Below are 21,687 nucleotides of genomic sequence, written 5' to 3' on the forward strand. Positions count from 1 at the left end.
CATCTAGTAATGTTATTGTTAGCCATTTTCCACTTTAGAGCAGAATCTATAACATTTTCAGATTGAAGAGGCACAGTAAATGGGCTCAAAGTGTTTCATCCGTATGGTAAAACAAAATTACAAGGATATACATTTAATTACTATTTCAAGCAGCTATTATTCTAATGGAGGGGCATTGTTCAAATCTCCATACAGTATTTTGGCATCTTGACTGTTGGGCTACTGATTAGTCTTAGGGAAAAAAAATTCTGGATTGTAGATACTATAGATATTAAGGATAATTGACCTATTTCTTGTTCCCATTGGGGGTATAGTTGCAACAGTAGTTTTGGTACATGTAATATTGTGGTGTATTCATGGCAAGGTTAATTTAATTAGTTACTTTAAAAAGTAATTCAGTTTCATTAATTGGTTGAATCCTTGCATTCAAAAATGCCAAGAGACAGGCAGGTTGCAAAGATGAGGCCCTATCAAATCAGCAGGAGGCATTATGAGTAGTTGCAATCATGCTGAGATCACACTGGCATGATACTGATTGTGCTAGAAATCATTCCCTGTGGCCCTAAACACTTTCATCCCCTCACTTTCCTCTTTCTTACCATGTCATACTGTAATACTACAGCACATCTTAGCAAAGAAAAGGAAAAAAAATCTTTAAAAGTTAAGGGTGGTGATGGTGGCAGTATATGTGCCATTTTGAAAGCAAAACCTGACTCTGCACTCCTCTCTTGTAGTGGCAATGAAAGAATTAGCTTCTGTGCAGTAAGAAGAAACTGACATGATCCACGTAGGGCACACCTACCCAACGCTTTTCAAAGGGTGGTAGACCCATTTTCCATGCGGCTAAGATTCTCATATTTATGTCTGCATAACTTTGCAGGCAGCTCATAGAAAATTAAAAAAGAGGAAGACTGTATATTGCCAGAAACAGCAGGATGAGCTGAATACATCTGTGTATGGGCTGAAAAGGCACCCAGGTTCAGAGCCTGCAGAACAAAGTCCTGGGGTAGCATTCAGCAAATGGAGGCAGCACACAAAATGTCAGGCACAAGTTGAGAGGGAAATTGACTAGAGCAGTGATGGCGAACCGGTGGCACTCAGAGCCCTCTCTGTGGGCACGCACAGAGTCCCCCCCCACACACACACATCTAGGCTGGCCTGGGTCACTGGGCTTGATTATTAGCATTAAACCTAAGTCCTAATTTTGGGGAAGCAGTGTAGGTAACCCTGCTAAGCGCTGTTAAACCCCACTGATTTTCATGCAAAGAACTAAAGCGCAACCCTTTACCTGGGAGTAAGCTTGGCAATAGGGCTTGCTTCTGAATAAATCTTCCTAGGCTCATGATACACCCGTTGGAAGAGTTGCTTGGTTGCTTCAAAGCAAAGCCACTGACTACAAAGCAAAGCCACCAAGCTTACTCCTGAGTAACACGCGCCTTGGAGCTAACCATTTTTTCTAAACTAAAACCTCAGTATTCAAGTTATATTGCCATGTTGGCACTTTGCGATAAATAAGTGGGTTTTGGGTTACAATTTGGGCACTTGGCCTCGAAAAGGTTCGCCATCACTGGACTAGAGAGTGAAATGACTGTGTGGAAAAAAATAAGATGCATCCTAAGCTCCTGCACTCCGCACAGCCAGGTAGGAGATGTTTTGCAGGTGGCTTAAGGAAAAAAGATGCACTTCGAATCATTTTAGAAAAAAGATGACTTAAGCTGAAATAAGGTGTCCTGAGGACATTTTGAGGAAAAAGCTGTGCGTTCCTTTCCAAGATGCCCTTTTTAGTGTCGTCAGAATACACCAGTGTCCCTTTAATTTGAACCCAAAGCAGATTTCTGGATGTGTTATCTTCTTCAATACTTGTTATTTATGATATTTCTTTTGAGTAATTTTTTAAAAGATGCATGAGAACTCCTTAGCAGCAGCTGTGGCTTACTTTCTGTCACTGACTCCAGTCTGTGGCTTTCTGTCTTCCCGGTTACCACCTCTGGCTTGCTCCATACCCCCACCTCACCCCACCTCTGTGACTTGCTTCTCTCCTTGCCTTGCCAGCTTACTTTGCCTTGCCCTCTTTGGTGTTTGTACTCTCTCTTCTGCCTACACACTCATCTGTCTCCCAATGTGGCAAGAAACCATGAAATGAGTTCCTGTCCATGTTTGGTCCTGGTGGGTCCCCCTACCTCCATTCTTTACTGTATCTAAATCTTGGCTATTGGTGATGTTAAAGTGTGGTACTGTTATCATTTACTTCTATTAATATGCATGTATCTACAAGTGTTTGTAAGATAGTAAGACCCTTGAAAATGTGCCCCTGGTGCAAAATATATACCAGCAGCCTAAATATTATAGGGATTAATGGAACTTCTCTAATGGCAGATGTTTTTAAAAATAGCATCTTGAATTGACGGGAGGGAGGAGTACGTTTTTAGCATTCATTTGATATGAGAAAGTAGTCGTAGCTGAGCAGCTGCTGATTGTGTATTTTCATCACAAGCTGTAGCAGTTGGAGAGTTATTCTCCCTCCTTTGTATCCAACAAAAGCAGTGTAATGCTTGAACAGCCAGATCAAGGTCATTTACAGTTCTAGCCGCACACATTACAGATTTTTATTCTGTCCTGCATAATCATTTAACAGTTCTCTGTAAGAAGGGGCATCTACAGTATTTTGTGCATTCTAGCTATATTTTCTGTGAACTTTCAGTTTGATCATTTGGCTGTGGTATTTTTGTTTGTATTTAATTTACTAATAACCTGTTAACTATCACCCATGTATCCAACTGGAAATGCATCATTGTGTAACATTGAAATACACTGGACCAATATTTATTTGTTTGTTTGTTTGTTTATTTATTCAATTTATATACCACCCTCCCCGTAGGGGATGAAAGACAAGACATGTGTATGAGGTGGGGGAAATAGCAGGCCTTGCCTCCTCACCCACCAGACATACTGGTTATACCCTGATACCTGGCAAAGTGTGTCAGTAAGTGTGACTTGACATGTGAATAATAATATGGCAGTGTACAGAAACTATCTGGTCTTAGTGATTGGACCAAAACCTTAGGTGGATGTTAAGATAATACTATAATCCCTAGCATTCTAAGGGTCAGTGTATTGGCTGAACTGACCCTGTTCAAATGTTGTAATTTCAATGTAAAGTGGAGGTGGGTATAAAATTGTGAGTGAATTTATGAAAATAGTTGCTTACTGGGCAATTGAAGGTTTCTGTCAGTCTTTTACCTGCCTTTTCTTGCACTGCTTCTCTCACTTTCTCATTCTGCATATGTAGGTTTCTCTTTTGCATGAAAAGAATGGAGGGCTTAACACATGACTTTACTCTGGATAGGAGAAGAATATGCTACTGTAGTCACTTTCGTCTGTGACACACAACATATATTTTGGCCTTTAGCAGGTCATACGTCCTTTGGCAGCCATTTTTGTGCTTGGGCTCACTGTCCTGTGCCAGAATTCCAAAGGTGCCCACATGCAAGAAGTCTGGGGACCCTGATCTAGGCTTTGGGAATAGTATCAAATTCCTTGTTGCATTCAGTATTCCAGAATCAGAGACTTGCATGTTCTGATGACAACCATCAGGGAAGTACTGGATTCCTCTCAGAGGCATAAGTTACAATTATAAATAACTAGTGGTATAACAGGTGCTAGAAAACTTTGTGGATTAAGGGCACCCACCAAGGAGGTAACTCCCCATCTTTTATCCCCCCCCCCCCCGTCTTGGCCTCACCCAGTGGCATACCTGCCAAAAATGGCACCTGGGAAAATACTAAAATTGTGCCTCCCAAATTGTTGTGGGGGTGAGTGGTGGGGGTGGCAGAAGTGGTGGGTGAGCAGCAGGTGTGGCAGAAGTAGTGGGTGAGCAGCAGGAGAGTGGTAGAAGGGTAGCAGGAGGGGGCGGAGAAGTGACGAGAGGCAGCAGAAGCAGCCGGGGAGATGGCAGGAATGGCAGGCGAGCAACAGGGATGGCAGAAGCAGTGGGAGGGATGGCAGAAATGGTGGGCAACCAGTGGTGGTGTGGCAGAACTAGCAGGCAAGCAGCAGAAGGGGCCAGTGGGAGGCAGAAGGAGGAGTGGGGGTGGCATAAGGGGTGGGAGTGGCAGAAGTGGTGGTGGGTAGCGGGTGTGGTGGGCAAGCAATGGGGAGGAGCAGAAGCAGCGGGGGTGGCAGAAGAGGCAGGTGAGGGGGGGACTGGCCAGCTGCTGCCAAACCAGGTGGGAGAGTGCCTAGCTGCCGCTGCCCTGCCAAACTCTGTTTGCTCCTGGGTTGTGGGGGAGGGCAGGCAGGGGACTGGTTGGGCTGTGAGGAATGCAGTGTGGTTAGTTGCCACACAGGACTCACTTCCACACATGGCTTGGCTGAAACTGGGTCCTATGCGGCAGTTGGTTGGAAGTAAGTTGTCACCACGTGTTCCATCTTTTTTGAAACCTATCAAAGAAGTGTACTATGAAGTACATTCTGGAGTTAGGGGCCCCTACAGAAACCTACAATTGTTATGATCTTTTTGTGCTGAGATAATGAGCTATGTGTTTTCTTGGAGAGTGATGTTCCCTGAAATAGTCAGGTCCCAAATAATGCCAAAGGTTTAAGATTAAAACCGAACCAGAAATACTGGTGTGGAAAAGGTGGGCTACTCTCATCCCCCCTCTCCACCTCACCAGTATTTTGCACCAGCAGCTAGTAAACAATCTTCAAGAACAGTCTCAGGAGTATTAGACATAACTGGTGCAGATTAATGAGGGGAAAAAAGTGTCCAGGTTGGCCCTGAGATTCTTGCCCTTTACAGAGACAGTTTTACAGTTTTGTTTTGCACAGCATCATTCTTCTCCTGCACGTAAGCATTTTCTGAAACAAGACATCATCTTTCAATATCTATTTCATTTCCTATCGTGCTGGTGTAGTACATGAAACACCTTTTTGTGCCTTCATTGCTGCATGGAGAGTTTGTGGTTGGACTTCCTTCCTGTAAACAAAAGCAGTCTGTTAGTATGGGAAGGGTGTTTTTTTTATTTACAGGATGCTTGAAAGGAAGGAAAGATTCTTTTAGAGAGAACAGTTCATTGTGTTCAGGCTATTGCTGACTAAATTGACTTTAGAATAAGTTGAGGAATTTCACCACAGACAGGTGCATCTATTTTGGGTATGATCCTGGGAAATCCTGAACGATTTGCATCACTGGGTGAAGTAAAAGTTAATATAGCTCATAACTTCCTGTTTTAAATTATCAGGGAATTTAGAAAGCTGGTCAAATTTGGACTAGCCTCAAAATGGCCTAAATTAAGAGTTTTTACAAAAAAAGAGGCATGGCAGTTTTAATCATGACAGGTGGTAAAGGAAATTCTGCCCCTTCCTTTCCCTTTGTTGGTTTTATACTCCTTCGTGTCTCAGGCCTCCACATGGTTTGCACCTTGCTTCTTTCAACAGGGTTGGAATCAGCCAGATCCAGGTGGGTAGTGCACCAGCTTTCTTGGGAGGGCAGTCTTCTGTTTGGGGACAGCCTGATGGAAATCTCTCCTGTCCCTCTTATCAGAAGGTTGCAGAGAACTGATTCTGGAGATTTGGTGGCGCCTGATTCAGTGTTGCCTTCAGCGTCTTGGACAGAGGTGGGCAGAAGGGCTGAGTTGGGGGAGGCAGTTCCACACACAATGTTCCTTTGCATTCCCTGCAAACAGGGAAAAGTATCTTCTGCTTCGTAGCTTGTGTTCTCTGCAAACATTTACTTGTGATTTGTCTCTGCACGAACTTCCAGTGGACACAGGCACACCCAGTCACACTCCCACATGCTTATGGCTTCAGCCTAGCGTTCTATAGAATAAAGATCAGCTAATAATCAGAAACATAGGCAAACACTGCATATTGGCTAAACAAAAGCATAAATTCAAGCTTGGATAATTGAAGAAAGAATAAATTCAGTGAACTATCTGCTCAAAATTCATAATTTCCCACCCCCCCACCCCCAAAGTTTCATAAAAATTCTTTTCATATTAGGTACAGGTATTAGTTGCCGGAAATACTTTTAAATTTTCTGCATTGGACTTTTTATTGTCATCAAATATCTAATTCTCTGCATCATCAAATCTGTGGATGTTCAAATTCAGAGACAAGCTATTAACATATAAAATATATCTTCATACAAACCTGAAAAGTGCTCCATGCTTTCAGAAAAATATGGGATCTTTAAAAAAGGCTAAAATAATAGAAGCAACACCTGTAGCTTTAAGAAACAAATGTCCTTGTTCTCTCCAAACATTTACTGTGATTTGCTTGATAACTGCACAGTATTGCCAGCCTTCTAGCCTAACAGTGCAATCCAGAGCTGAGGCAAATGGGGATGGTGCTCCTTGAGCGCTGCTCTGCCCACCCCACAGGGCTTTCCTGCACTGTGGGAAGCTCAAAACAGTTAACCGACCAAAAATGTCCAACTCCCCCATAGGGAGGAGTAAGATGTCCTCTTAGCCTACCAGGAGAAGGACCCTTCACGGTGATATCCTGGATTGTTGCTTTTCCCCACAAAGCAAAATAGCTAAACAGGAAAGGTAATTCTTTATTTGGGTTTTGTTGCTCCTTCCTGCCTTGTTCAGCTCACCCAATAGCAGTGTTTTCCCTGTCTTCTGGCCACCAGTTTCCAAATGATTAGAAGGGTTGTGTGTGTGTATATGTGTGAGTTTAACACAGCTGGTCTAATGCTGGAGCAAGGGACTGGTCTTACATTGGAGCAAAGGACAGGGAGTGGGGGCGGAGTTTCCAGGAAAACAGCAAAGCATGCAGTATTTTTACCCCAGTTGGACTGGCAGGTGTACTTTAGATAAGAAGAAAAGGAGCCTTTAAAAATGCAAATAATGTAGAAAAGGGGGCTCTGCCTTTACTTGTACATTTATTGTGTATTTATGTATAGAAAATGTTAGGAATTTGCAAGTGTCTGTCACAATCCTGACACGAAAGGGTTAACTGTGTGCATGTTAATTAGCTAGTGAGGTCAGTGTCTTAAGACCAGTTCATTGATTAGGCCATTGGGCAGTTAATCGGACATTGCTCATGTGAGACAGAGCACGTAGGTCAGAGGTTATGAAGTTAACTATGTTTCTTTGTCTCACAGCACATGAGGTTTTTCTTTTGTACCTGTAACATGGATTCACCTTAAGAGGTGAATACCTAGGCCACATGTGGGCTCACATGGGCCTAAGCTCTGTAACTAAGTTTGTACTAGAATAGTAAGGATTTATTGTTTTATATTCCATGTATATCCTACCCTAATTTAATAAGTAAAGTTTCTTTTTATATAATCATAGCAACTGTCTCTCATTTACTCTAATTACTCAAACAGGGAATCATTCCCCCAACAGAAAAGAAGGCTCTGCTCCTCCCCTATTATCTGTGTGATTTAGTTTGGTTCCACAGGGTCCCACATTCCATTTATGGAATCTCTTTTACAAAAGATAAATCTTAGTGCTAGAATGGGTGAGGAATTCTGCTGATTTTTATTCTTCTAGTGGTCCAAGCAGTGCATCCCTAGGTTCCCCAAGCCCCATGAGCAATTTTTGGGAACACAAAAACTTCAGGGACAATGGTGGTGGTGGTGGGGAGACCTTTGAACTTGTTCCCCTCATTGGAAGTTGTGTCTAACCCATGGGGAATATGGACAGCAATAGCAGGAGAATAAAAACAATATGCCTCTACTGTCAGATGGAACATCATATAGACCTAGACAAGTTGAGCCTGGGAGATGGGGAAACTACTAGCAAGGAAATGATTTTGATCAAGCTGCAGACAAAGGTTGACCAGGATTTAAATACTCAGAGTGACAGCTAAGCCAGGGTAAGTCCTCTCTGAAGTGGTTCCTGTTCACTTATGGAGCCTAACAGAAGATACTGTGCGGGTAGAATTTCTTGCCCTGCCTACAAGGTCTGAGAAGAATTAGATCAGGGGTCAGCAACCTTTAACACTCAAAGAGCCATTTGAACCCGTTTTCCACAGAAAAGAAAACACTCAGAGCTGCAGATACTTTTTGACATTTAAAATGAAGATAACACTGTATATATTGGGTTTTTTTAAACCTTTTTATTCCTCTCATTCTCAGAAGCGTGTGGATGCACCTGCCCTGCTGCCTGCAGGGCGGGCGGCTCATCCTGGCCAGCTGCCGGGAAAGCGCCCACCCCGCACCAATGGGGCAGGAGAAAGGCAAAGCCTGTGGCGCGGCCTCACCGGCCACAGGCAATGCATGCGCCAACCTTTTCCCTGCAGGGTGGGCAAGGATGGGGCTGGCGGCTCGGCCTGGCCAGCCGCTGGGAAAGCACCCACCCCACTCCAACAGGGTGGTCACGGGCAATGGATGCACCCACCCTGCTCCCTGCAGGGCGGGCAAGGATGGGGCAGGCGGCTTGGCCTGTCAGTCGCCGGGAAACCACCCGCCCCGCTCCAACGGAGCAGGCAAGAGGCGATGGATGTGCCCGCCCTGCTGCCTGCAGGGCGGGTGAGGATGGGGGCCAGCGGCTCGACTCGTGGAGCCGCAGTTCAAGGGCAGAAGAACCGCATGCGGCTCTTGAGCCGCAGGTTCCCGACCCCTGAATTAGATCAATTACTAAAATTCAATTGAAAGCTGTAATTTTTTTTTATTTTGCCCTGAACTCTAATGGTGTAATTTGATACCTGGTTCACTCTGTAGCAATTAATTTGTTGAAGTCTGCCCTGTGTTCCACACAGAAACAGCAGGACCTGAAACATCTCCACTTTTTATTTATTTTTATTTAAAAGAGGCCTGCTGCTCACACCCCCTGAAATGCCCTAGTAAACAGGCAAGATTTGCTGTGCCTCCATAAGATTTATAAGGGTGGGCCTTCACTTACCTCTTCAGGGACCCCATTCCACATCTCAGGAGCCACAATGGAGATGGCTTGAGCTCTGGCTGATGCCAGACAAGCTACCCTAAGTGGCAGAACAGCCAACGGATGGCTGTCTGAAGACCATACTTGGCATACAGGGACATATAGAAGGAGACTGACCTTCAAATATGTGCATAACAGGTTGTAAAGGGCTTTAAAGGTCATAACCAATACCTTGAATTGAGCTTGGAAACAGATTGGCAACCAATGTAGCTATTTCAGAATGGCCAATATATGTTCTTGAGGCTAACAGTAGTCAAGCTGTCACATTCTGGACCAGTTGTAGTCTCCAAGTTGTCTTCAAAGGCAATCCCACATAGAGTGCATTTCATCCAACTGTGAGGCTTCAAAAACATGGATTAGCATGGTCAGATTGGCTGAGCCTATGCAATGAGGGAGTTGGCAAACCAGGTACAGCTGAGAGAAGGTACTCCTGGCCACCATGGTCACCTGCTTCTCAAAGACTGAGGCAGGGTTTATGAGCACCCCCAAACTCTATTCCCAACCAGCATCACCTCTGTCTTGTCTGGTTTCTGCTTCAATTAGTTCTGCCATAACCACCTGACCACTGGTTCAGAACCTAGGTGAACTCACCTGGAGGCTTGGAGATTATGTCTCCATATATTTTGGCATATATCTTGGGGATAGCCTGTCGCTTGCCCAATTAAGCCTAGTCACCTTCCTCACAGGCCATGTGGAATGGTCTGGTCAGCATGCTTTGGCTTCCAGGATTGAACTGAGGATGGCTGCTGCAACCTGGCAGTTGTGGGGAGATGTAGAATGCGACCAAATTTGCTAGCAAAAATAGCGAGCTCATGGGGTTACCAATAACTATAAATAGTTCATTCCACCTGATTATGGTGAATGGGGCAAAATTCTCATATGTAGTTTTTATAATGTTTTATAATAATCCTACCAGAATATTACTTTCTATTTTTTGGCAGATTTTTAAAGAGAGTATATATTCTTAAGATCCCTTTAGATTTGGTTAACAACATTTTCTTTTTAGTTCTGTTATATTTCAAAATTAGTGTAAGATTTGCTTAGAAATTATTTCTGTTTGCTAAGGCCTAGAAGCCAGTGGCCCTTGCTGATTCTTTTTCCAGCAGTCGTTTATATGGAATTTCTGTGGTTATAGTGGCTTTTAGATTTGTTTCCAAATAATTGATTTTATGTGAAGCAGAAAAGCTGATGTCATGGTCTAGTTCTTCTCCTTGCATATGCTAATTATTAGATTGCACTTGGCAGTTGTAGCTTTGTCTGGAGAGGTGCAGAGTATAGATTATACAGCTGCTGTATGTGACTCAGATAAGTCTTGCAAGCTATTTGTAGCACTCTATATTTAGAAAGTTAATCTTGGTTCTCTGTTATGTATTAATTCAATTTGACATGTAGAGAATGCGTTATATTATACAACTATTCGATTCATCACAGTGGCATAAAATAAACTTGCATGATAATGTACCACTTAGGTGACAGGCAGGGCTGAAAGCCCGGGGACGGTGAAGCCACAGCACAGCTGCACTGTCTCCAAAGAGGCTTGCTGTGCCACAGACAGCAAGCCAAAGGCCACACTGCCTCTTCCTCTGTGAAAGTGGCCTATGCAGCTCAATGAGCTGCACCACTAAATTTGCTGGAGTAAATCTATGCTGGCAAATGGGGGCATTCCTGGGCCGAAAGGCCTCAGGATGCTGACTAAAGCTGTTTCCACCTACCAGGAATGTCCCTTTGGCACGAGCGTGGGTTCCTGCACTGTAGGAGCACACTGCAGCAGTGCTGGCACCCAGCTGTCACACTGTTTGATGGCTCCCCAATACCAGCCTGTGCCAATGTGAATGTCCCTTACAACAGTGAAAGTGTTATTTATACTGGCACTGGAGTCATGCCACTTCCTGAGCAGTCCCCCCTCCCTTTCAGAATTACACTTTTATTATAACAATACTTGTATAAAGCCTGCATTCTTTTCATTGTTGGGAATCCTTCAGTTGGGTGTGCATATCTCTGTTCAGATTGACTTCTGAACATGTGGAGGTCTGTAGTAAGCACAGCACATGCAATCTCATTCTGTACTCATGATTAACAGCCCAATCCAGAAGGGCTCAGCTGGTAGGGATGGCTATTCCAGTACTACCCACCCCCTCCAAAGGGTTTACCTGCACCGTGAGAAGCCCCAAAACACCCCCCCCCACCATTAAATTCTTCCATAATGGAAAGCGGACATACACCATGAAAATCACGGCATATGTCCAAGCCCCACTCTGCCTGAGGAAGGGGGCAAAATGCGTGGTGGAGTGTCAAACTCTCAGTTCATAGAACAGCACACTGGATGGGTTCAAGGATTTTATTAATGACAGCAGAGTAACAGCAGAAGACAGTTCTGGTGAGAAGGCGCCAAAACTGTTTTAATTAACCTACTTGCTAGTTGAGCATTTAATTTTACTAATTGTTCTATAGCTTTCAATATATGGGGAATGTTTTAAATAAACTCAGATTTTTTAGCTTGTCATCTTACTTGACATTGGCAAATAATAATTTTAATACTCTTTGTATGACTTTCTTTGAGTTAACTAGTAATCTTACACTTAGGCCGTTTCCGCACGGGCAGAAAATGACGGCCTGGAGACGGTAAAAACGCCGTCTCCAGGCCACCAGTCGCACGGGGGGCGCAGCTGCAGCGCAGCCGTGCCGCCCTCGCGCCGCCCGGCTGGCCCGCAGCCGGCGTATTCCCAGAACGCTGGGAAGCGTTCTTTTCGGGAATACGCCGCCGTGAAGCCGCTGCCGAGCGAACGGCAGCGGCTTCACGCCGCCTCCCCACCTCGGCATCTTACCTTGTCTCTGGGCCTCCGGCCGTCGCCGAGGCCTGGGGACCACGCTGGCCTGCGCTGCTGGAGCAGGCGCGCAGGGCCAGGGGGGCGTGTCCCCAGGCCTCGGCGACGCGCCGGAGACCCAGGGACACGCCGGGTCAGCCAGGCGCCGGCGCTCCGTGGCGCCGGCGTCCCGCCTCTTCCCGGGACCGTCCATGCGGACGGTCCCAGCGTCTTCGGGTCGGCGCGAAATGCACCGACCCAGCCGTTTCCGCCGCCGTGCGGAAACGGCCTTAGTCTTTCCCCCCTTTCCTTGAGAATTTTTATTTATTCCACACATCTGAACATTACATATACAGAAAGACAAAGAAGAAACCCAATCTAGTCCCCCTCCGCCCACGATAGCAATGCTAAATGAAAAAACCTACACAAACACATACTGTATATACTTGCATATAAGTCGAATTTTACAGCACATTTTTTGTCTGAAAAAGCCCCCCTCGACTTATACATGAGTGAGCTGTATTTTAAAAAATATTTTAGGGTTTTTCCTTTGTCAGCTGCCAGGGAGCGCAGTTTTTAGGCTAGCGGCACCAAAATTTCAGGGTATCATTAGGTGACACTCCTGATGATACCAGCCAGGTTTGGTGAAGTTTGGTTCAGGGGGTCAAAAGTTATGGACCCCCAAAGGGGGTCCTCCCATCCCCCATTGTTTCCAATGGGAGCTAATAGTAGATGGGGCTACATTTTGAGGGTCCATAACTTTGGACCCCCAGAACCAAACTTGGGTGGTATCATCAGGAGGGTCTCCTAAAGATACTCTGAAATGTTGGTACTGCTAACATAAACATTCCTCCCCTGACAGGCACCCTCAAATTCTTCCCAGATTCTCTCTTTAAATCACCCTCCCTTCTGAGTGGATTTAAAAGGAGAATCAGGGCTTACAGAGCTAGTTTACTATTTTTCTTTGAAATTAATATTCAAAAACATTTAACCTACTGATGCCTCAGTTGATGTAATTTTATTGGTATCTATTTTTATTTTTGAAATTTACCAGTAGCTGCTGCATTTCCCACCAACAACTTATACGCGAGTCAATAAGTTTTCCCAGTTTTTGTGGTAAAATTAGGTGCCTCGACTTATGTGCGGGTCGACTTATACACGAGTATATATGATATATCACTAAAGATGGAAGCCTAATTCTAACTCTGTGCTTACAATTAATATCTACATTTTTTCACGTTTACTCTTTCTTCTAAAATTGTCTTAATCCAATATGCTGTTTTCATTTAAGAGTTGAATCCTGCTGTTTTCTCTGTTTGAATATGTTTTCAAGTAGTCCGCAAAGGATTTCCAGTCTTTCAGAAAAGTCTGATTTAAATATAGCAAATCATCAGTATAACTAAAATCAATCTAAAACAATTACCTGTAACAAATTATCAGTTTGCAATAAAGCAAGAAGTAAATCATATGGGAAGAGTTAAAATATCTGTATGCGTGTGTTTGAGTGAGAGAGAAAGAATCCCCAGAAATGTAAAAGCCTCTCCCAAACAATTAGGAGGATAAAAATAATTCTAGTGCATAGATCCCAAACAGACGAGATATCTGGAGAATGGAAATTTCCGTTATTGAGAGTCCTCTGCAGAAAAGGCTTTGTACAATTTAAGATAGTTTCAGATATAATTCCTAGTTCTAATCTACATAAAAATAATTGGTATCCTATAAGTTGTAAAATTTATCATTACAGAGGACAACAAAAATACTCAAACTATGAGCTGTAGAACAGGGATGCGATGAAGCTATATATCAACTCATAGAGTGAGTTTATTTTTGGGGGTACAATTTTTTAAATAATTGCAGCCCAATGTAAAGGTTCATAACCACTCAGAGCTAAAAAGCAAAAAAACAAGCAAAAAAACCCTGTCAGGTTACAATCCATTATAACTAAAAAGAATCCATAAATATTGTAGGTAGTGGAAATAAAAGATAATTATTTATACAGTTCAATAATTATAAAATAGTTGCATAATAGTGGCTTGAAAATCTTGTGTTCGGAGACATGACAACTCTGTTGTAGACTCGTTTTTGAAATTTTGCATGCAGAAGGTGTTGACAGATTCTCTCTCTCTCTCTCTCTCTCTCTCTCTCTCTCTCTTTTGGTATACAGATTCATGGAATGAAAGTGAGTGGATATCAGACATGTTTTTGATCTGAAGAAATAAAACGGTCAGAAATGACTTCCAACAAAATATCTTCTGGAACAAGAAGCTGAAAGGTTTTTAGGAGTATATCTCTTGAAAGTTTTTTGTCATTTTGCTGTTAATGGAAATATTCCAACAACCACACATGTTCTGAACCTAAGGTTTGGTGCTGTTTTCTTACTGTGTGGATATGAATGATCAGAAGTCTTCACAGGAAGAAAAGCACAAACTCAGCAGAGCCTCTTCAAAGTTCAAAGAATCTGCAAGAAGTATGCAGTCTGATGACTACTTTGCCAGAAAATTTAAAGCTCTAAATAGTAACATGGGCCCTCCTCTTCCTTTAAGTGCAACTAGCAAAGGTGAAAATAATAATCCTGCTAATGGTACCCCCGCTGTGCCTAAAATGGGTGTCCGAGCCAGAGTATCTGAATGGCCACCTAAAAAAGATTGTGTCAAGGAACTAAGCAAAGCTACGTGGGATAGTCGGCCTCAAACCAGTTATGAGAGCGTTGGATCGGTAAACGGTGACCTGAATGAAGAACAGCAAAAAGAACACCTTGATATAGAATTTGCAGAGTCCAAGTATACGTTAGGAGACATTTTTGTCCATTCTCCACATAGAGGACTTCACCCAATAAGGCAAAGAAGCAACAGTGATGTTACAATCAGTGATATTGATACTGAGGATGTACTGGATCAGAATGCTATCAACCCAAATACAGGAGCATCGCTTCACAGGGAATACGGAAGCACTTCATCAATTGACCGACAAGGCTTGTCTGGAGAGAATTTTTTTGCAATGCTCCGAGGTTACAGAGTGGAAAACTTTGAACATAAAGCACATATGCCATTTGGATTTTCTGATTTTTTTCACTGTGACCCTGGAATTTCTCCAAGTCTCCATGCTGCAGCGCAGATTTCCAGAGGAGAATTTGTTAGAATTTCTGGACTGGACTACATGGATAGTGCCCTGCTGATTGGTAGAGATCGGGATAAACCTTTCAAATGGAAGTTGAAGTCTGAAGCTGTAGAAACATCTCTTTTTAGAAAACTGAGAACTGCTAAAAGTGAACATGAAACTCTTAAATTCCCATCTGAATTAGAGGATAAGGGACTTGAGAAGCATTTGCATCCTTGGAATTGTCAGAAATGTTTTGCACATTATGATGTTCAGAGCATTTTATTTAACATTAATGAAGCAATGGTTACCAGAATAAATGTGGGGAAAAGAAAAAATATAACCACTGGAGCTTCTGCTGCATCTCAACCCCTAGTGGCAACAGGCCAGATTGGAAGCTGTGAATCTCCTTTGGGGAGTAAAGAGGATCTCAATTCAAAAGAGAACCTAGATGCTGATGAAGGGGATGGAAAAAGTAATGACCTAGTACTGAGTTGTTCTTATTTCCGAAACGAAACTGGTGGGGAAGGTGATAGGCGGATTGCGCTCTCTAGAGCGAACTCAACATCTTTTTCTTCAGGCGAAAGTTGCTCCTTTGAATCTTCCCTAAGTTCTCACTGCACAAATGCTGGTGTTTCTGTACTGGAAGTACCTAGAGAGAATCAGCCAATTCACAGGGAGAAAGTAAAACGGTATATCATCGAACATATTGATCTTGGTGCATATTACTACAGAAAGTTCTTCTATGGAAGAGGTAAGAGAAAATTCTGTAATTCTTTTCAATGTTGAAGGTTTTTGAGCAATGCCAAACTTTTACTTAACTCAGTGGGAAGAAAAAAATGTCAGATGTAAAATACCTTCTACTATCCTGAGGGTGCTTTTTCTAAGTGTTTAATGCGTTGAATGTGTTCCCTAACATAACTGTTTTGAAGTTGCCAACCATCTACGTGTAATGAAAGCCTCAACATACTTAATTATTTAAGTTTAATAATTTAAGTCTGCTGTGGATGGTGTTTCTCTGTCCAGCAAGGCACGATATTGCAAAATGGGATCAATACAGAAATCTATCACTCCTACAGCTAAGACATAAGGGAATTAGTGTATAATTTATTTATTTTATTTATTTCATTGGATTTAATAGGCTGCCCTTCCCTTTCAGGCTTGGGGCGACTCACAACGTACATTTAAAACTAATGTTTTCCTGTGGTTGTGATGTCATCACAGAGATGCATGAAATGTATATTAAAACCCCAACAATTGTGGGATCTGTGAAGATGTCATAACAGTAAAATACTATACAAATAAGTCAACTAATTCAGATCACATTACAATGAGGGTGGTAAATGTTTTGTTTCTTCTTCTCCGTAATGTCCCATATTGTTGAACCACACTAGTTTGAACGTGAAAACAGTATTACTCCACTGGATTTTTCTTTCTTCTGACATTTCATGTTTTGTTTTGTTTTTGCATTTTAGTTTGCTATTTGCAGGAGCCTGCATTTTGCTATAATCCCAGCATTCAGAACCTACCATTCCTTGTTAGAGATCCTGTATGCTGGGATCATTTAGATGGCCAGACTACTGGATGTTGCATGGTGAGGCACTGGCACTTCTGGCACTGCATTTCTGCAGCAGAGGAAACCTAGTGAACAAAAAGAGCTCTATTGAATTCCTTTTGGGTGATCTTTGAATGCTGCTGTCTGTGCACAGAGGTGACACAAAATATCTAAAATATCTGTTACCTTTTGAATTACGACATGCATCTGTGATGCTTTTAATTGTTGGAAATGTGGGTATCAACGGCACAAGAAATGAAGGAAAAGAAAGGGCAAAGGCAGGGGATCAAGGAGGGGTAAAAACTCCCACACCTCTCTTTCTCCCAAGGGCAAGAAGTTTTCTCTATTTCTCCTAATCTTCTTTTCTTCTGATCTTTGCTATTGGTCAACTTGCCTATATATCTATCTGTCTGTCCATCCCTTCTAAGGATTTCCTCCAGATTGTACAGCTTCAAAATAAAGAGCTTCAAAAACCTTGTTCAGCTTCAAAATAAAGAGCAAAGCACAATGTGATCAATACAGTGAACTAGTTTAGGGAACTGAGGGGTCTCCCACCCAGCGGTGGGATCCAAAAATTTTAGTAACAGGTTCCCATGGTGGTGGGATTCAACATCTGGCGAAGCGCCTACCGGGGGGCTTTCGGGCGGGCAAGACGAAGGGCGCAATGGGCATTCCTGGGTGGGGCTGTGGCAAGGATGCAGCCGCTGCGCTGGTCCTTGGGCGGGAAACGAATACACGCAGGCACAGGCTGCCACGCATGCCGGTGCACCTCCTGCTAGACTGCTTCAAGTTCTGCGCATTACTGCTGAGAGGAGTGGTGTAACTAAGGCAAAAATCACATGGCAAAATCACCAATTAGTAACCCCTTCTCGGCACACACAAATAATTAGTAACCTACTCTCGGGAACCTATGAGAACCTGCTGGATCCCACCTCTGCTCCCACCCCTTAACTCACTCACTTTTGCCTCAAATAACCATGCCAGAGACTCTTTGCTTTCCCTTTCCTTGAAATTCAACAAATAAAATAGTAGAATTTTATTGAATACCTCTGCAAGGGGGAGTGTATGTCCAATGTATGTGGCTGACTGCAGTGAGATACCCCCTCCCCCACAGGAAGGCAGCATCATGACTACAGGCAGTCAAGCCAATGCAAAAATCTTGCAGCCAAAACAACCCCACCAAACAGCTTCCCCTAGCCCAAATGACCGGAAGACTAAGAGTTGACATGTTCATCCTCTCCCCCCTCCTCACCAGAAAGTCTGGGAAAGCACTGAGAAAGACAAAGCACCTTGGTATTACACAGCTTGATGTTGAGGCCAACAACATCTTCTTCTTTTGCTCTGAGACCATCTCCTCTGAAAAAGGGGAAGGAGATTGATTGGGGGATAAGGAGAAACCACAGCATCAGTCTTCCAGATTGTTTTCCACAGAGCACTTTCAAAGGCTGCTGAAGAAAGTCATCGCATATATTAAATATCAATTTAAAGAGTCTGATGCTTTTAATAAGACTATACCATCTGCACAGCTGGATGGGAGAACTTTTAAACTACCAGTAAAGCCCTTCCTGAATGCTTTGTTAAGGCTATCAAAGGGGACTGGGTTTCACCAGTAATGCCTTGGGCATGGTGGCCGAAAAGTTCTACTCCCTATCCGAAGAAGTACTAGACTTAAAAGGGCCCTTGATGGATGCACTGGTGGTTGACCTTCACTCAGGGGCAGTTTTGTCTAAAGATAGTGAAAATGTTTTAAAGGATTTCTTAGGTCGTTTCCGCACAGCCACGTTTGGGGTGTGTGTCGGTGTGTATGACGCTGACGCACCCCCACAGGACCATTCGCATAAACAGTCCCGGTAGGGGCGGGGAAGACTGCGCAGCCTGCACGACAGCTCTGGAGTCGCAGGGCAGGGGGGCGTGTCCCCTAGCCTTGATGACGCACCGGAGGGTTGGAGGGACGGTAAGGCATTCGGGAAAGGGGGGGAATGGCACCTTCCAGCCGCTGCCGTTCGCTTGGCAGCAGTTGGAAGCCGCTGTTTCCAAAAAAACTCAATCAGGGAGCGAGGTTCGGAAACAGCGGCTTTGTGCCTCTCGGGGGTTGCGAGGCCGCCGCTGCAGCAGTGGCAATGCGAACCCCTCCCCAGGGACACTGTTTTTAGTGTCCCTGGGACGCTGTATTCCACCTGTGCGGAAACAGCCTCAGAGAGGGGTAGCACTGAAGAAGGTCTATGAGGCTTCTTCTATGGCCATCAGAGTGCTGGCGGTCCTATCCAGTTTTGCTAGGGTGTCAGTAGTATAAAAGATGACTTGATAAAATGACTTGATAAAAGTTCCACGGGTCCACCTGGTGGTACTCAGAAGGTCTTTATTAAAAATTGAGAGGAGTGGTGGGTATCATAAAAGTTTATATCCAGTGTCTCTTTGGATGCCATGTGGTTTTGTGCCAGGACCCAAGCTGCTATGGTGGTGGCACATAGAAATCTCTGGTTGAAAAACTGAAGTGTGGATACTTCCATGAAAGCCAACTTGTCCATGGATAAGTTTGCTGGTTGTTGTTCCTCAGAGATTCCACCTTAGAAAAAGTTTTGAAACAAAACAAAGAAAACAAAAGGTTATGCCATCATCTTCATACACCAGTGCCGACAAAGACAAAGATGGAAAAAGCAAAGGCTACAACATCTTTTGATCTTTTCATTCTATATTCAAGCAGAGGGATCAGAGGACCTACAGAACCAGAGGTAACAACTCTTTCAGATCCAGGAACCAATTTACTGCTGCCAATTTAGTGCTGCCAAGCAAGGCAGGAACCCCAGCCAAAAAGGAAACTCAACCTGACCATAGAATTGGAGGCAGGCTTTCCGTGTTCACAAATATGTAGAAGGAGATGGTAGGAGATGTGTGGACAGAGTTAGATGTGTGGACAGAGTTAGTCCCTGCAGTGCAAAGAGGGATATGGGTGTATTCCCTCCCCTACTCCCCCAATTCATGGTCCTCCAAAAATCAGTGGACTGGAGAGCCATTCTGAATCTAAAACAATTAAACCTCTGGGTGAAGAAGAAAGATTCAGGATGGAATCTCTCAGGACTATGTTACAGGTGATTCACTAGACCTCAAGAAGGCTTACCTCCTCATTCCTATGCATGCCTTTTCATGTTGCTGTCTGTTTTTGTCTGGGACACTTGCACCTACAATACAAGGTGCTACCATTTCACCTAAGTTTGACCTGCAGGGTGTTCACAAAAGTGCTAGTCATACTGATGGCACATTTATGGTTTCAAGGAATTCATGTTTTATCTGTGCCTGAATGACATCCTCCTTAGAGGCTGATTGGCTGAGCAGGAGGGACTTAGACCAGAGTGAATGGTTCCTTTACCAGTTAATGTTCCAGATCATTGTGAACAAGCTCAGTCTACCAGAGATGGACCTTTGTGCCACTAGATGCCAATTTTTTCTCCCCATATCAGGAGGTTACCACAGAAGGCATGGACTCTCTAAGACAGCAATGACTGTAGACCCTGCTCTATGCTTTTCCACCTCTTCCATTGTTAGGGAAGGTGATACAGAAGGTGAGGGAAGAAAGGGCCACCTTAACATAAGAGGGGTGACACAGATGACCTCCCCAGTAATACACAGATTCCCATCTTGGAGTTTGGGCAAAGTCTTGTCACAGAGATCCTTTGGGGAAAACTGACATTAGCTTGTTAACCTGGAAGGTTGCTTTCCTAATTGCAATCACCTCTGCACGGAGCGTTCAGAACTAAGAAGGAATTGTGCACTTTCATGAAAGATTCAGTAATGCTTAGGATAGATCCCAACTTGGTTCCCAAAATAAAATCTAAATTTTATTTTACAAAGCTCAGAGTTTGTAGGTTTCTGGCAAAAATCAAAGCCCATTTCATCAGACTGGCTGCAACTTTGGCTGCCATTGCTTCCAGGGCACCAGCTGAGGAAATATGTTGGGCCGCAGGAGTGTCATCTTTTTCGACATTTGTCAGACACTTACAGACTAATCCAACAGGTGTCTGAAGAAGCAGCCTTTGGGAGTAGAGTCCTGCAGCAGGTGCTGAGTCAGGATGCCTGTGGTGAACTTGAATCTTAATTGACAGTGACAAATTGAAAGTTTTTTTTTCTGTTTTCTAGCAGAGATATTGTGTGTTGGTATGTTACTGAAGCGCTGGTCCCTGATCCCTAAATTCCTCTACTAGGGTGCCAGCTAGGTCTGAAAACTCTAGCAGTGGATCCTTTTAAAAAGAAAATCTGTGCCACTGAGTTGTGTGTTTAAATGTGTGCTTGATCATTAATAATAAAACGTTTTCACTGCTTCCTTTCCAACCCATTGCATCAGTGACATATTCTAGAATGATTCACAACTTAAATGGTAAGTCATAATATTATTGCAATGTGTTATTCTTGTGAGAAGATATGCAATTTTAGTCTTTTGTATTTTTACAGCGTGATGTCTGGACCTGACTCATTTATGTTTTTAGGTGTGATATCTTGTCAGCTTATCAGGCAATTTATTATCAGGCATAATAAAAGAAGATGACAAACAGGAAGGAGAGTTTCTGATTGCTGCCACCAAAATGTATCTGATGAATGAGTGGGGATTTATTAGTCTAATGCTTTATTATTATATTATCCTCTTCATGAACTACAGAGCATCAAAACTACTTTGGAACAGATGAAAATTTAGGACCAGTAGCAGTCAGCATCCGAAGGGAGAAGTTTGAAGATGCAAAGGAGAAAGAAGGTTCACAATTCAACTACCGTGTAGTATTCAGAACAAGCGAGGTTAGGTTTCTGTACTGTTTCTGAATTGGGCTGGTGAATGAAAGTAGTACATTCACAGAGCTTTCATTCCACATTTCTGCCTCTATTTGTTGCTTGTGGGCAGTGAACATGCAATAACTTGAATGGAGAAACACACCAAGTGAACTGTTTAACTATGTGTGTGGCTGGCAGCATTTCTTATGATTTGAGGCAACTGGAAATAGTACCGTTACAATTATGAAAACTGCTGCTGACCTGATTATATCCTTTCTCCACATGTGCTTGTATCTGAAGACAGGATGGTACTTGCTTATACATGTATGTAGAATACTATACAAAGAGCCATTGTATACATTCCATAGATTGGTTACAGCATCTCTTAAAATCTGAAATGGAACCTAAAATGTTTAAGCTGCTGAACACTATAAATAAAAGTTAATAAAAATTAAATGAGAAAACAAAACCCTAGGATAATTTCCTTTTCTTGCTTAGCAGGACCAGAAAAAAAGATGATATTTTAAAAAATGGTTATTAAGTGAGATGAATGGCTCCTATTAAAGCAGTAGGGAGCCCT

The 21,687-nt window shown here is 43.3% G+C and overlaps 1 protein-coding gene across 6 annotated transcripts in view; it reads left to right on the forward strand.

The window, feature by feature from the left end:
* SIPA1L2 (signal induced proliferation associated 1 like 2) overlaps positions 1-21,687 on the forward strand; it is a 96,173-nt gene that overhangs the window by 5,499 nt on the left and 68,987 nt on the right. For all 6 annotated transcript variants that reach the window (XM_048486093.1, XM_048486122.1, XM_048486103.1 and 3 more), the window contains exons 2-3: positions 13,863-15,548; positions 21,001-21,134. In XM_048486093.1, coding sequence (XP_048342050.1) covers positions 14,087-15,548; positions 21,001-21,134 — 1,596 coding nt within the window. In that variant the 5' untranslated portion in view covers positions 13,863-14,086. The remainder of the gene's footprint in view (positions 1-13,862; positions 15,549-21,000; positions 21,135-21,687) is intronic.

Source organism: Sphaerodactylus townsendi, linkage group LG01 (genome assembly GCF_021028975.2).
Source record: "Sphaerodactylus townsendi isolate TG3544 linkage group LG01, MPM_Stown_v2.3, whole genome shotgun sequence".
In the NCBI taxonomy this organism is placed as follows: Eukaryota; Metazoa; Chordata; class Lepidosauria; order Squamata; family Sphaerodactylidae; genus Sphaerodactylus; species Sphaerodactylus townsendi.